The 14,563-nt window shown below is 43.5% G+C and overlaps 1 protein-coding gene across 1 annotated transcript in view; it reads left to right on the forward strand.

Annotated features, from left to right (window-relative positions):
• The window catches only part of LOC111046415 (muscarinic acetylcholine receptor DM1), a 147,481-nt gene that overhangs the window by 121,604 nt on the left and 11,314 nt on the right, over positions 1-14,563 (forward strand). The window contains exon 5 of the mRNA XM_039431927.1: positions 4,878-5,183. Within this exon, the coding sequence (XP_039287861.1) occupies positions 4,878-5,183 (306 nt within the window). The remainder of the gene's footprint in view (positions 1-4,877; positions 5,184-14,563) is intronic.

Here is a 14,563-nt window from a genome sequence, read left to right on the forward strand (position 1 = left end):
TTCTCAAATGAGGAGCTCTCATCTGAAGCTCATTCCCCAACTTCAGAGTTCTTAGCTTTCCCACAGAGCTCATTTGGTAAAGTTTCTTGTCTTCGCACAAAAGAATGCCAGGTCAGAGGCCACATAGATTAGTGGTTGGTTTCCTGTAACATTATCACATCCACTCTTGAATTATGCTCTCATTATCCTGATGATTCTATAATCGTGTTCAACCATTTACAATCTTGTTTTTCACTTCACCAGTGTATTTTGTCTGGTGCTTATCATATCTACTTATAACATTCGCAATAGCTGATTTATCATTAAAACTGCCACATAGTCACAAGATCATTCCTTTATTTTTTTGTATAGTGTTTGCATTGATAATTGATTCGATCAAAAGCCCGATATATTAAAACTTGATGTGTTGAATCTTTGCAGCATTGAAAAGCGGTCTGAAAACTTAATAGCGGCGAGCAGTAGTCACAGTGGTTGGGATGAGATTTTGGGCAAACTAGCGGTTGCATGATCTTGACTTGAAAGCAGTGATGGCTGGCTGCTTGCTTCCGAGTTAGGAGGTCTGTGCGAGAAATGCAAATATTGCCTCGGTCCATAATAAAGGCGATCCCGTTCCATCATTCCCTTTTCGCTTACTCTTCCCATTCCTCCTCCCACGCTCTTCCCCATTCCTCTTCCTTCCACCATCCTCCTCATGGCTCTTCCTTCAAACATTTCCTCCACCCATGTCCCTTCTCTTCATATCAGCCACCCCTATTTTACTTTACTGTAACTTCAACACAACTCCCTTGAAAGCTGTGGCAGTGGCCTCGTTTTAGTACAGATTCAAATTGTGGAGAACTTTTTGAGGCGTAATCAAATTTCTTGAAATCAAGCCGTTGTTTGTTTTGTACCTTTGGCCAATAACTGGGTTAAATTGGTTGGATTTGAAAGTTTGGAAGTAGATGATCCTAAATGTATACGTTACGTATGTTTGAGTGATTCACGTTTCGTAATAGATTAGAAGATTTTATTTCTCCATTGACACTACGGTATGTTCGATTGACTGATAATAACTCTAACAATCTATAAGTATATTTTCATTACTCTCCTTTAAGATTTTTATCCCTATGTTACTCCTCTGAATTGTCATAATGATAAGAATATGTCTCAATTGGCTACAACTTGCTACATTTTTAATGAACAATAGATACTTCACTAAAGGGAACTTGGATGATAAAGTCTTTTCTAAAGATCCTTCACTTCCGATGAACATTGCAAAAGATTCATCATAATATTAATAGGAATAACATTGCACAGAGGAATTTATCAACGTGGAATCTTTGATAGAATAACAAAGACCTTGGTTGATTTAATATTGAAAACGGTGAAGGAGCTTTCTTTAGAGAACACATCATTCAAAAAAGTATCACTCCTTATTACGTGATTGGATGGTTTCTCTTTGTAGGTCACAATAGGGTTAGGTGATGTATGAAATTTATTGGGTTTAACATATCTGACGGTACATTTTAATACCAATAGAAATTTCATTAACTGAAGTGAATTACTAGGTCTCAGACAGAAAAACAGAAATATCTGTCACCAATAATATTATCAATCGAAGATATAGATAAGACGATAACGACTAGAAAAGCCAAGATTATGACTAACAATTTGAAATGAAAATCAATTTCTCAATTATTTAATAAAATAATAATATACTGTAGTGTGAATTTGAGTTTAGGTTCTATATAAGCAGCGCTTGTCGGCAATATCAATAACAACCAAGCTGAACATCTACAATTTGATTAGATACTCACTAGCAAAATAATTGCATCTAGGTAGCATTTATTAAGACGAGGACAAGAGGGTTTTGTAAACTAAGCATGCCAAATAAATGTCACAAAAAACTATTAAGAAAACACAAAAATATGTATTGTATCATATAGCATGAACAAAAATTATTAATAACAACACAAAAAGATAAAGGAAATGGGATTTATTTTTATTGAGCGCATTAATACATATTACAGTCTGGGGATGTACCAATCATAATACAGTTTTTGCTCGGCGCTAAAAAATATTAAATCCAAAATCTCCACGTCGTCTCTATTAAAATTATAAAAATTTGTAATTGTTGTAGAAGGCACGAAACAATGTAGTTAAGATAAAATAAGAGTTGAGGATAGAAGTATTCAGTTTTAAGAAAGTAATATGCTCTTATAATATGGACTATTTGACAGTACTAAATTGCGTTATCGCGGATTATTCGAAATCCACCAATAGGAGAAGATATTTAAATTTTATGTAAATTAAAAAAGTTGTAAGTATCATCGAAAGAGAATAGGGGAGACCAACACCCCACTTGCTTGCCAGAGACCGACCAAGACGCCAGCCATCACGCGAGCAATAGACTGAATCCCTTATAAAAATTAAATTTTTATTTATTACCAAAGTTTAAGTATCAAAGACTTTTAATAAGTAATAACCCTAACTCAGTGAAGTCGCACTATGACATGAGTTATTAATTTAAATATCCCCATTGGAGAGGACGATAGCAGCCTACCAGAGAATGAAAAAATCTTCGCACGTGAGTTATTGAAATATAATTTATTAAGAGGATCCTCAGTGCTATGAATTAATTGAAATTTCATAAAGCTAGCTCGTCGAAGGTATTACTTAGAAATCAAGCTTGATTTAGACTTAATTGCGCAAGTAGTATTAATAAGGGAAAAGTCATATTTAAAAAAAATATATATATATATATATATATATATATATATAATATATATATATATATATATATATATATATATATATATATATGAGAAATGAATATTAAATTATATAGCACTATTTGAGATTCTTAATATGCTCAGTTAATATATTCAAATATCAGTATTATTAGCATAATAAGAATTATGGAAGCCAACTTCCACTGATGGCCGAACCTATAACTTGAGATTTTATATTTAAAGTAATAAATATTATTGGAATATTAAAGTATAAAATTCTAATTTGATTAACAGAAGGGAGTCGAATAATTGAGCTTTAGAAATCAGTAAAATGTATGCTGATATAAAAATCATGAAAGTTATTAATTGATGCTATTGAGCAGAATAAGAATTTTAATCTATAATTGCGGAACTAGTCAAAGCAGCGGTAAAGATTACCGATTGACAGAACAGCAGCAGTTTGCAGTAACTGATAGCAGAATTTGGTATAAGCTCCTCGAAGAGCTGGTGAGAATCATATGTTATTATTATTTCAGCAGGTATCAAGTTATCAAAAATATTCAAATATCTCATGCTCTACCGACAGACTGCCAGCTGGGCACATGTAGGTCAAATACGGCTTTACACATAATAGCAGACCCATTCTGGAGGGATCAATCTGGAATTAGCTTTCTAATTCTGGAAGCTAGTATTGCCAGAGGGGTAAACCCACTTTGAAGTAATGACTCATTAATTTTCCACCTTCAATTCAGCCTTGAAAGCCAATATTCATTATGATTTAATCAGATATGTTCGAGTTTCTCTCATACAATTCAAAATGATCTTGATTTAATAAATTAATTTGGTCAGAATTCACGCCCATGTTGATAGGCATGAGTTGTTAATGTCAATTGGGAGGTAATTTCGAGAATCCCTTGATGAAACTCAAGACATTGTCTTCCTTACTCTTTCACAAGACTCAAATGATAAATACATCTAATAGTGTTTCTGTGAATTCTAAATCTGGTTTCTAGAATCCAGATTCTTGTAGCCACTGGAATTTGGCTGCTCTGAGAAAAATCAAAATTGATTCAAACGAATGAAAAATGACTCTGATTGGAATATATACATTGGAAACCAGAGAGCATACGGATAATATTGGACTGAATACAAGTTAATTCAATTTTTTTTTTTGAAATAAGAAAATGCGTCAGCCGAAATAGTTTACTATATCAACTTGCTTGTGTCATTTTTTTGAAGATAACAATTTCAGAAGTACATCACAATAATTTCTCATAATGATATGGAATGAACTATGACGATGTTCTGTCAACGACACAACATGTTTCGCCAAACTAGCTGGTGGGAATTTGGTTGAAAACAAAAGGGTTTAAGTAGTCTAATCTTATGAAAAACCTTGAAGCCACCTTGGAAAAAGATACAAAAATATGACATGAACAATATTAACATTAACAAATTTCTCTGTTTGAAAGGCAAGAGGATTTTATGAGAACTACTACTATACTTCACACATGTCTTTCCAATCATATTTTCCATTTCACTCCCTAATTATTCATTTCAACTTTCAACTTCTTGAAAACTCAACTTCAGCTTTCAACTTGTTGAAAACTTTATCTTGAAGTTGCACCTTGTCAAAACTTGTCAACTTCAACACTCCAATCAACTTTCGATTAGTTGTTGGAGAAGTATGATTCAATTCTTGGTTCATTTCGAGCTCTGATGAGAGAGAAAGATCTTGAGAGTCATCAAATAACAAGATTGCTTATTTTAAAGCAATACTTATAGTTTACAATAATTATATTCAAATAACGTCACTTATATTGCAATTGAGTCTGAATAGATTTGAATATAAATAAAAACAAGATAAAAACTTTTAGTACCCTTTTATTAAAAACTTTCAAATAATTTAAGGACTAGTTTTGACCATAGGTCATTTCCCTAAAAGAGTACTAAAAGTTTTATATTGTTCCTATTTATATTCAAATCTATTATAATGCAATATTGTGAAATTACAATCGTTACAATACTGCTGTCAATTTTATAATTGACTGCATGTCGTTGTGAAAAAACATCATAACCTAGTGTGCATTTTACATTCAACACAACAATAATTTAGTGGTTGGACAGAACTGTACTAATGAGGGATTCATTCGATTCATGTTGCAGAAGCCACGCGTGCTGACGTGGAGCTGGATCCGCGCCTGGTGCATAGCGTGGTGGCACTCGGGTAGGGAGGACGACGCCGACGCCGAGGAGGAGACCCCGAGCGAGATGGGATACGCAACGCCCGTCTCCATAGAGACGCCGCTGCAGTCTACCGTGTCAAGGTGCACGTCGCTGAACGTGATCCGCGACCCCTACGCCAGTCAGCTGGGCGGTCAGACGCCAAGACGCCACCACGACGCAGCCAGCGCCGCTTACGACTCACGCAGTTTACCGCGGCTGCAGGCTAGATCCATGTCTACTGATTCGGTAATTTCAAAACATCCATTTACTGATTATAAAATTTCATAAAATTCAATTCATATTATCAACAAGAGAAACACAGTTTTATTTTTGTCACATCCACATTTATTGGACTTTTGCACAGCTCTAAAAGTTATACACACCACAAAGTCGAATAAATGTGGTGATGAGATACTGTACAATTGTCTGGGCGCCAGGTTGAGTCCCCACCAATTGGTGACAATGCAGCGGCATTATCAAAGAGAATAGCAGTAGGATATCTAGCCATGTTCTCGGCTCAATCCTATTGGAGTGGAACTGCTGTGTCACGCCATGCTTCCACACTGGGTAGGTATGCCGTGCTTTTGCACGGCTTAGGTGCGCCATGCTTCTGCACTGCTAGGTGTGAGGATTTTCGCCCCACTATGGAGCGCCGTGCTTTCGCACTGCATGGGAATGCCTTGCTCTCGCACTGCTAGATGCAAGGATTTTCGCCCCGCTAGGGAGTGCTGTGCTCTAGCACTGCATAGAGATGCCATGCTCTCGCACTGCTAGGATTTTCGCCCCGCTAGGGAGCGCCGTGCTTTTGAACTGCATGGGGATGCCACGCTTCCACACTGCTAGGTGCGAGGATTTCCGCCCCACTAGGGAGTGCTGTGCTCTTGCTCTGCATAGAAACGCCGTGCTCTCGCACTGCTAGGCGCGAGGATTTTTGCCCTGCTGGGGAGTGCTGTGCTTTCGCACTGCATGGGAACGCTGTGCTCTTACACTGCTAGGAGCGAGGATTTTCGCCCTGCTAGGGAGCGCCGTGCTTTTGCACTGCATAGGAACGCCGTGCTTCCACACTGCACAGGAGCGCAATGCTCTCACACTGCTAGGCACAAGGATTATGCTCGCCCCACTTGAGGGCTCCGTGCTTTCACACTGCATGGGGATGCCATGCTTCTGCACTGCAAGGTGCGAGGATTTTTGCCCCACCCAGAAGCGCTGTGCTTACGCACTGCTGGATAGAAGGGGAACAGAGAACACAGAACAAAAAAACACAAAAGGTGAATAGCACCTCCAACTGAGTTCTTACTCAAGCCATCGTGGTGTGTCCACAATCGCTGACTAGCAGGAAACTGTCCCCTGCTTAGACATTAGGAAACAGAACTTGCACTCTGCTGGAGGGCTGTGTTTGCACACAGCAAGATGCAAGGATTTTTGCCCCACCCAGAAAAACCGTGCTCATGCACTGCAGGAAATAGTGAAACACAGAACACATAGCCGTGCTTACACCCTGCAAGCCATGTACTTTCGCACTGCATGCCATGCTTTGGCACTGCCAGAAGGTGTGCGTCCGCATGATGACAACCAGATACACACTGACCGATGTGTCATGTTTGCACACAACATTCAGACGAGCTAGCAATCTGGTTGCTGTGTTTCCACACTGCTGAGGTCAAGCACTACCTGTGCTGGGCTTTCACACTGGATGCCGGGCTTCCACCCTGCAGGGAGCCGTGCTTTTGCACTGCAGGCTGTGCTTTTGCACTGCGTGCCAGGCTTCTGCCCTGCAAAGAGCCGTGCTTGAGCACTGCTATGGCCAGGCTAATGCCCTGAGGGTGGTCGTGCTCTTGCACTGCCTTACTTTGCCATGCTTGCGCACTGCTAGGGCCGGGTGTACGCCCTGCAGGTGGCTGTGCTCTCGCACTGCCTTACTTCGCCGTGCTTGCACACTGCTATGGCTGGGCATATGGCCTGTGGGTGGCCATGCTCTCGCACTGCCTTACTTCACCATGCTTGCGCACTGCTATGGCTGGGCTTACACCCTGTGGGTGGCCATGCTCTCATCACTGCTTGAAGGGCAGCAACCTCCCCTTGTCGCTAAGGGAGAGTCATTCCATCTCTCGGAGGACCTCGTCGGTGAAGGAGGTTCGGTAGGAAAGCATCTCTCCGGAATGAAGATGAATAACTGGGTAAGAGCAGTAACTGAAAGGTATAAGTATGGGAAGATCCTGGGGAGGGGGGGACGTCTCTTATGCGGTAACACAATTCCAAAAGAAAACTAATAGCTCTACTAAATGGAGAGACAGTGATGGGAGAATGACAAAAAGAATAAAAAGTTGAAGTAATACAGTTAATCACAAAATTATTTCCATCTCCCAATATTTCCATTAATTTCGACTAGTGCCAATGCAACCAACTTTCTCGAACACCATAAATAGATGTGAACTATAAATTCTTAACAAATTCTCTCCAAATTTGATGTTATTTTCCCCTTCTAACTTCTAACCTCTCACCTTATTAGTTATGGTGGACTCCCTTTCCTCGGTACTCCATCAGCCAAGTGGGCAGCGTCACCCTGTTTACGTGATTCATCCTCCCATCACCATATTCTGCGGCACCGGCTCCTCCATCGTTGCCGACTCCTCCATCCTCATCCTCCATGTCCTCAGAAAGGGGCGGCCAAATCTTGATATCTTTCACATGAACTGTCAGCCTCTTACCGGCAGCTCCCTTCAACAGCACTTCTGAAGTACTCAACATTTTCTCTACCTCATAGGGCCCAGAAAATTTTGGAGCTAACTTAGCAGCAAACTCGTTAACTCCAGATGAAAGGTGATAATCTCGCTCATACACCATCTGCCCCATCCTCAGTTCTACAGGTCTTCGCCTAAGATTTAAATACCTCCTGGTATTATCATAGGCCTCGTTTAAGTTGTCTAAAACGAGCTTCTGTGCACGCTTCAGCACCTGTAGTCTCCTCAGCTGGGCGGCTCGACTCGTGCCTCCATCCTCCTGTCGGGGATCACCTTCCTCCTCACAGCTAGCATCTCCTGGTGCTCTCAACTCTCTTCCAAAATTCAGGAAAGCAGGAGTATACTTAGTACCAACATGTACTGCTGTATTCATGGCGAAACAGAACTCCTCCATGTAACGATCCCAATCAGCATGATGCTCTCCCACATAGAGCTGTATCATAGTCTTTAAGACTCTGTTGACTCTCTCAGTAGGGTTACAGCTTGGTGAATACGGTGGAGTATAGAATAATGTAATGCCATTATCCTTACAGTATGACTTGAAAAGCCTACTGGTATATTGTGTTCCATTGTAACAAATCAATAACTTCACCAATCCAAACTAGGTGACAACTAGCTCCAGGCTCGTGCAACTGTGTTACTGTCTGCCTGAGCTAGTGGCCAAGCTTCTGTCCACTCTGTGAACTAGTCTTGAAACACCACCAGGTATTTATTTCCTCTCTTCGAGCAAGGCAATGGGCCCACAATATCGGTGCTGACGGTCTCACAGGGTCGAATCACCTTCCTCTGGCTATTCATCTGCCCATATGGAGGCCACTGCTCCACTTTGTGCTTCATGCACGTCTCGCACCACCTCACATACTTTGCAACATCTGCATAGAGGCCTGGCCAGTGATAGCGGCATGCTATCTGGTGATAGGTCCGAAACACCCCTTGATGGCCAGCTGTCGGTGCATCATGACTCTGCTGAAGCATCTCAGCTCATGCACCTCTCGGAATACACAGCTTCCAGCCGTCACTCTCAGGTGCATCAGGAGGCTGCTGACAGGCCCATATATGATGATATAGGGCCTCACCCCTCACCATATAATTGGGATATTTATCGAGATTACAGAGCAGATTGCTTTTCATCTTCCTTATCCATCTATCATCCTCTGTGATGATGACGGACCCCTCTCCTGTAGCCTCCTTTTGGCCTCCATTGTTGTCGGCCAGTGTGTCGCCTCCTGGCAACGCTCGGGAGAGTGCATCTGGGACCACGTTCAGCCTTCCACGTCGATATTCAATAACCAGGTTATATTGCTGCATTTCTAGAGCCCATCTCGCGAGCCTTCCTGTCGGGTTTGGGATTGCTCTGAGCCACTTTAGAGCCTGGTGATCCGTGATAACTGTAGTCTCGTAGACCTCTATATACAGCTTAAATTTTCTGAATGCAAAAATCACAGCCAAGCATTCCTTTTCTGTTGTGGAATACCTAAGTTCGGCCCCCTTGAGCCCTCTGCTCGAATAGGCAATGACCTTCTCCTCTTCATCGACCTCCTGGGTGAGTACATATCCCAATCTGTATTCAGAGGCATCTGTCTGGAGTGTGAATGGAAGTTCAAAATATGGATACGTCAGCACTGGCGATCTAGTGAGGGCCACCTTTATCTCCTGGAAGGCCCTTTCCTCTACTGGTCTCCAGTGCCATTTCACTCCCACCTTCAGCAGCCGGTGCAAGGGTGATGCAAGGTACAAAAAATTCGGAACAAATCTCTTATACCAGGACGCCAAACCCAGAAAACGCCGGATCGTTTACAGCCTCTGTGGAGTTGGAAACTCGTTCACAGCACTCATCGTTTCTGGATCAGTTTGGAGTCCGTGCTCCATTACAATGTGGCCCAAATACTGCAACACTCTCTTCAAAAACTTGCATTTCTCCTGGTTAATTATCAAGCCAGCCTCTCGTAGTCTCCTGAACACTCTAGCTAAGTTTAGAATATGAGCTTTCAGTGTCTCTCCCAGGACAATGACGTCATCCAGGTAAGCAAAGGCGCATGGCTCCAATTCTGGCCCAATCATCCAGTCTGGAAGATGTTGAAATGTCGCTCCAGCTGAGTGTAGTCCAAACGGCATCATCCTGAATTGGAATAGCCCCATTCCAGGAACTGTAAACGCTGTAAGCTGTTCACTCTGCTCCTCCAATGGCAATTGCCAATATCCACTCTTAAAGTCGATTGAAGAAATATAATTAGCATTCCTCAATCGATCCAAGATGACTGTCATATTCAGCAATAGCTATGCATCTCATTCTGTGAGTGCATTAATCTGACTGAAATCAATGCAAAATTTGGGATGTTCATATTAAATACATATGTAGAAAAATTATATATTTATCTTTTAAATTTTACCAACTTAACAGATTTCTTAATAAGAACCACCTGAAAATTATGTATCATGCTCTAGTCGAGTCAATTCTGCAGTATGGCATAGTTGTTTGGGGAGGCTGTTTCAACTGTCATATTGCTGAATTATTTGTAGCACAAAAACTGATAATTAAAACCATATTAAGCAAACCCAGGCTCTATCCAACGGATATGGTTTTTAGTGATTTTGAGGTCATGACTATACGTCAACTATACATAAAAACCGTAATTGAGTACTTAATAAAATATAGATCCGATTTTCCTCTCACAATAAACTCTACTCTTAATTATTATAATCTAAGGGCCACTGCTAACAAATATGTAACCTATAACACTAATATTGAATGTATAAGGAGGCAATTAATTTACATAGGTACTAAAATAATAAACCCCTCTCCAAATCACTTTCTCATGGACAATAAGATCAGCGGAAAAATTAAACTGGATATAAAAAACTGGGCATACAGTAATTTCTTCTTCCATTTAGATAATATATGACTCGAGATTTCTGCTCCAGCATTGCTTTTTCATTAGTTTTCTTTTTTCAGTGGACTCGCTTACCTTTATTTTGAGTACCTATTCCTTTGTTTTCTTCCTTCCCCCCATTTCTCCCTTCCTTTTTTTCCTCATTACTTCTCTTCTCTTCTTTGCCTGTCTATTACATGGGAAACCATAGTTGGCTAGGTACCTTCCTCTCTTTTTTTTCTCTTCTCCAACACACCCAAACACTAAGCCCATTGTTTTTTTATATTTGTAACAGTTTATTGTGTTTTATTTGTTTCGTAAATCTTTGTAATTTGTTTTGTCTTGTTTTGTGTGTTTTTAATAAATTGAAAATTGAATTGAAAACCGCATTTTTCCATTAGCCTTTTTCACCAAGACAATTGGTGAACTCCAATGGCTGCTACATGGCTCAATCACCCGCTGGTTGAGCATACTGTCGACTTCCTTGTTCATCACCGCCAGCATGAGTGGATTATGAGGATACTGGTGGCTCAGCTCCTTCCTTCAGCCTGATTTTATGCACTAGGAGGTGGGTTGCACCTGGCACATCTTTGTGGTCCAGCAATTTTTGAACTCCTCCTTTTGGAAGTCACAGCCGCCACCTGTTCCACTAAGGCAGGTGGTAATACCATCCTCCTCTGCCTTAGATCGAGTTTTGCTTGAATCACCTTCGAATGATTTAATCCCAAAATTATTCCGGATTCTAACTTGTTGATCACTGTCACTCTCCAGTATACTCATCTACTGCACACTTCAGCAGTCAGCTTCAGCTCCTCCACTACGGGAAGCTTCTCTCCAGTCAACAAAATAGGTTGGTTGGTGACTGATTGCTTTAATCCGGCAATCGCCAGACTTGCAGACTCAGTTGTCGTGCTGCCTCTCCAGAGACATAGGACAGCTCAGCCCCGGTGTCGACTAGTGCATCGAGCCAGAGGTCTTGGACACATACTAGCATGAAGATACGTGTCTCCTGGGGCTGCAGACACTCTCTTTGTGTATCTATTGTGGCTGCACCGGACTTCATCTCTCTCTCTCTTGAATCCTCACATTCTTCCGGGTAGTTGCTTCACCTTCCTCCTTGGGCTGAGGCTCCCACTCCATGGTATGGGTGCTAGTGTCGATCTTCACCTTGTGCTCCCGCAGAAACTGCATACCGAATAAAAATTCAAGTGATAATCCTTCCATGATAGTCATCAATGTGGGCAGCACCTCTTGGCCGACTTTCAGGTTGATTTCCACCTTTCCATACAGCCACACTGCCATTCCATTGGCCAAGACTGCACCCTGTTGTGTAGGCGTTTTCTTCGCACACCCGGCTGCCTCTAAGCTTGCAAGCTTGCAAACGTGGCTAAGCTTAAATAATTGGATTCTGCTCCTGTATTGAGTAGAGCTCGATATTGGTTGCCAGCTACTTCAACTGTTGTATACAGTCTGTTGTTGAACTGCAATTCCGGCTCCAGTTGGAGGTGATTCTGGGTTTTCACCAGAGTTGCTTCATCTGTGGACCTCTTCTGGTCTCTCTCACAGGTGCAACTGGAACAAGACTTCCCGCAAGTTAAGCAGAGAGAAGCCTCAGAGCACTCCAACCTCCAATGACCCACTTTCTTACACTTCCAGCATACTGGTCCCACTGGAGTCGACTCTGCCTGTCATTGTGTCATTGTAGGCTCAGGTTTGGGGCGAAATTTTACTGGTTCACGCACCTCCTCCTGCTTCACAGCCCGTTGCCTCTGTTGACCACTTTTCTCTTCCAGCTTTATTCGCTCATATTGTCTGGCCAACTTGAGCAGATCGTCAACCCAATAAACTTCGGCTTCCCTTATGTACAGCTTGTACCGGGGTAGGAGATTCTTGTAGAGCCTCTGCAGCTGGTGGCTGATTAAGAAGTCTCCTCTCCTCCTCATGAGGGTCTGAAGTTCCTCCACGTAGTCATCAATGGTCTTGCCTTCATGTTGCCATCGACCCAGGATTGGAGTATCCAGATCCTACTCATAGGTTGCTGGATAGTAACGAGACCAGAAGTCTCTTACAAAGTCGTTCCAGTGATGCCAGAGCCACCTCTGGTTCCGCATCCACAAGGAACACCTTCCTACTAACATTTCTGGTAGCGCCGGAAACAACTGCTCCCCTGTCTTGTTGTAATTCTTCAAGGCACTCTAGAAAACTAGGAGTGTCTCCGTTGCCATCATAGGACAACCTCCATCCCCGAACTTTATCAGACACAGTTCCTGGGTCCATAAATGGAGTGTGAGGTGCTGCAGCTCTGGTAGGCGATTTTGGTATGTAATGAGGCATGTACTGGTGAGCTGGTGGTACATCTGGTCTCACCAATGCAGGTCTCACATGATACAGAGTACAGTATCCACATTAGCCGGTATTTATCTCGGCATTGTTGGCAGTAGCACAGCTTCCTCATTCGGAAGTGGTGGAAGCATTGTGAGGAATCATTGCCACTGTTCCACTAATGCTCTCCTCAATTCTGAACAGGTGCCGTCGGTTGGCACCGAGTCTAAGAGCAATTCGACGGCGTCTCTCCTCTGTAGGCGAATCACCCATGAATGACAGGATTCACCATCTGAAGGTGGAGGAGCCTTGGAACTGGGCGTCACGGCTGGTCACCGGGTCCCTCACCTCAGGTACCAGGCGTTTCTGGCTATCAGGACTGGCATCATGGGGTCGAGAAAGGCGTTCCCAAGCCTTACTCGAGGTTCCCTAGTTTCAGTTGGAACTAGCAAGGTAGAAGAGCCTCGGAACCAGGCATCACGGCTGGTCACCGGGTCCCTCACCATGAGTACCGGGCGTTTCTGGCTATCAGGACTGGCGTCTCGGGGTCGATAAAGGCGTTCCCAAGCCTTACACGAAGTTCCCTAGTTCTAGTTGGAACTAGCAAGGTAGAAGAGCCTCGGAACTAGCCATCACGGCTGGTCACCGGGTCCCTCACCTCGAGTACCGGGCGTTTCTGGCTATCAGGACTGGCGTCTCGGGGTCGATAAAGGCGTTCCCAAGCCTTACACGAGGTTCCCTAGTTCCAGTTGGAACTAGCAAGGTAGAAGAGCCTCGGAACCAGGCATCACGGCTGGTCACCGGGTCCCTCACCTCGGGAACCGGCTGCCTCCTGCGGTCAGGATCGATGTCTCGGGGTCGAGAAAGGCCTTCTTAAGCCTTACTCGAGGTCCTCTTGCTGTTTTCCTGATGGAATCAGCAGGATAGATGAGCCCTGGAACCAGGCGTCACTGCTGGTCACTAGGTCCCTCACCAGGGGAACCGGCTGTCTCCTGCGGCCAGGATCGATGCCTCGGGGTCAAGAAAGGCCTTCCCAAGCCTCACTCGAGGTCCTCTTGCTGTTCCCGATGGAATTAGCAAGATAGAAGTGCCATGGAACCGGGCGTCACTGCTGGTCACCGGGTCCCTCACCTTGGGAACCGGCTGTCTCCTGCGGTCAGGATCGATGTCTCGGGGTCGAGAAAGGCCTTCTCAAGCCTTACTCGAGGTCCTCTTGCTATTCCCGATGAAATTAGCAAGATAGAAGTGCCATGGAACCGGGCGTCACTGCTGGTCACCGGGTCCCTCACCTTGGGAACCGGCTGTCTCCTGCGGTCAGGATCGATGTCTCGGGGTCGAGAAAGGCCTTCTCAAGCCTTACTCGAGGTCCTCTTGCTATTCCCGATGAAATTAGTAAGATAGAAGAGCCCTGGAACCGGGCGTCACTACTGGTCACCGAATCCCTCACCTCGGAAACCGGCTGTCTCCTGCGGCCAGGATCAATGTCTCGGGGTCGAGAAAGGCCTTCTCAAGCCGTACTCGAGGTCCTCTTGCTGTTCCTGGGCCTCTTCGTGATGTTCCTGGGTCCAGTCAGGTTTTAGCCTAAAACCCAACTTGTCACCACTGGTCGAATCAGGCAAGCTGGCTGCTAGAAGTCACAGAAGTGGTCATACAATACTCGCCTTCCTGCAAGTGTTGTATCTTGGAGCTTCCA

This window comes from Nilaparvata lugens, chromosome 7 (genome assembly GCF_014356525.2).
Source record: "Nilaparvata lugens isolate BPH chromosome 7, ASM1435652v1, whole genome shotgun sequence".
Taxonomy (NCBI): domain Eukaryota; kingdom Metazoa; phylum Arthropoda; class Insecta; order Hemiptera; family Delphacidae; genus Nilaparvata; species Nilaparvata lugens.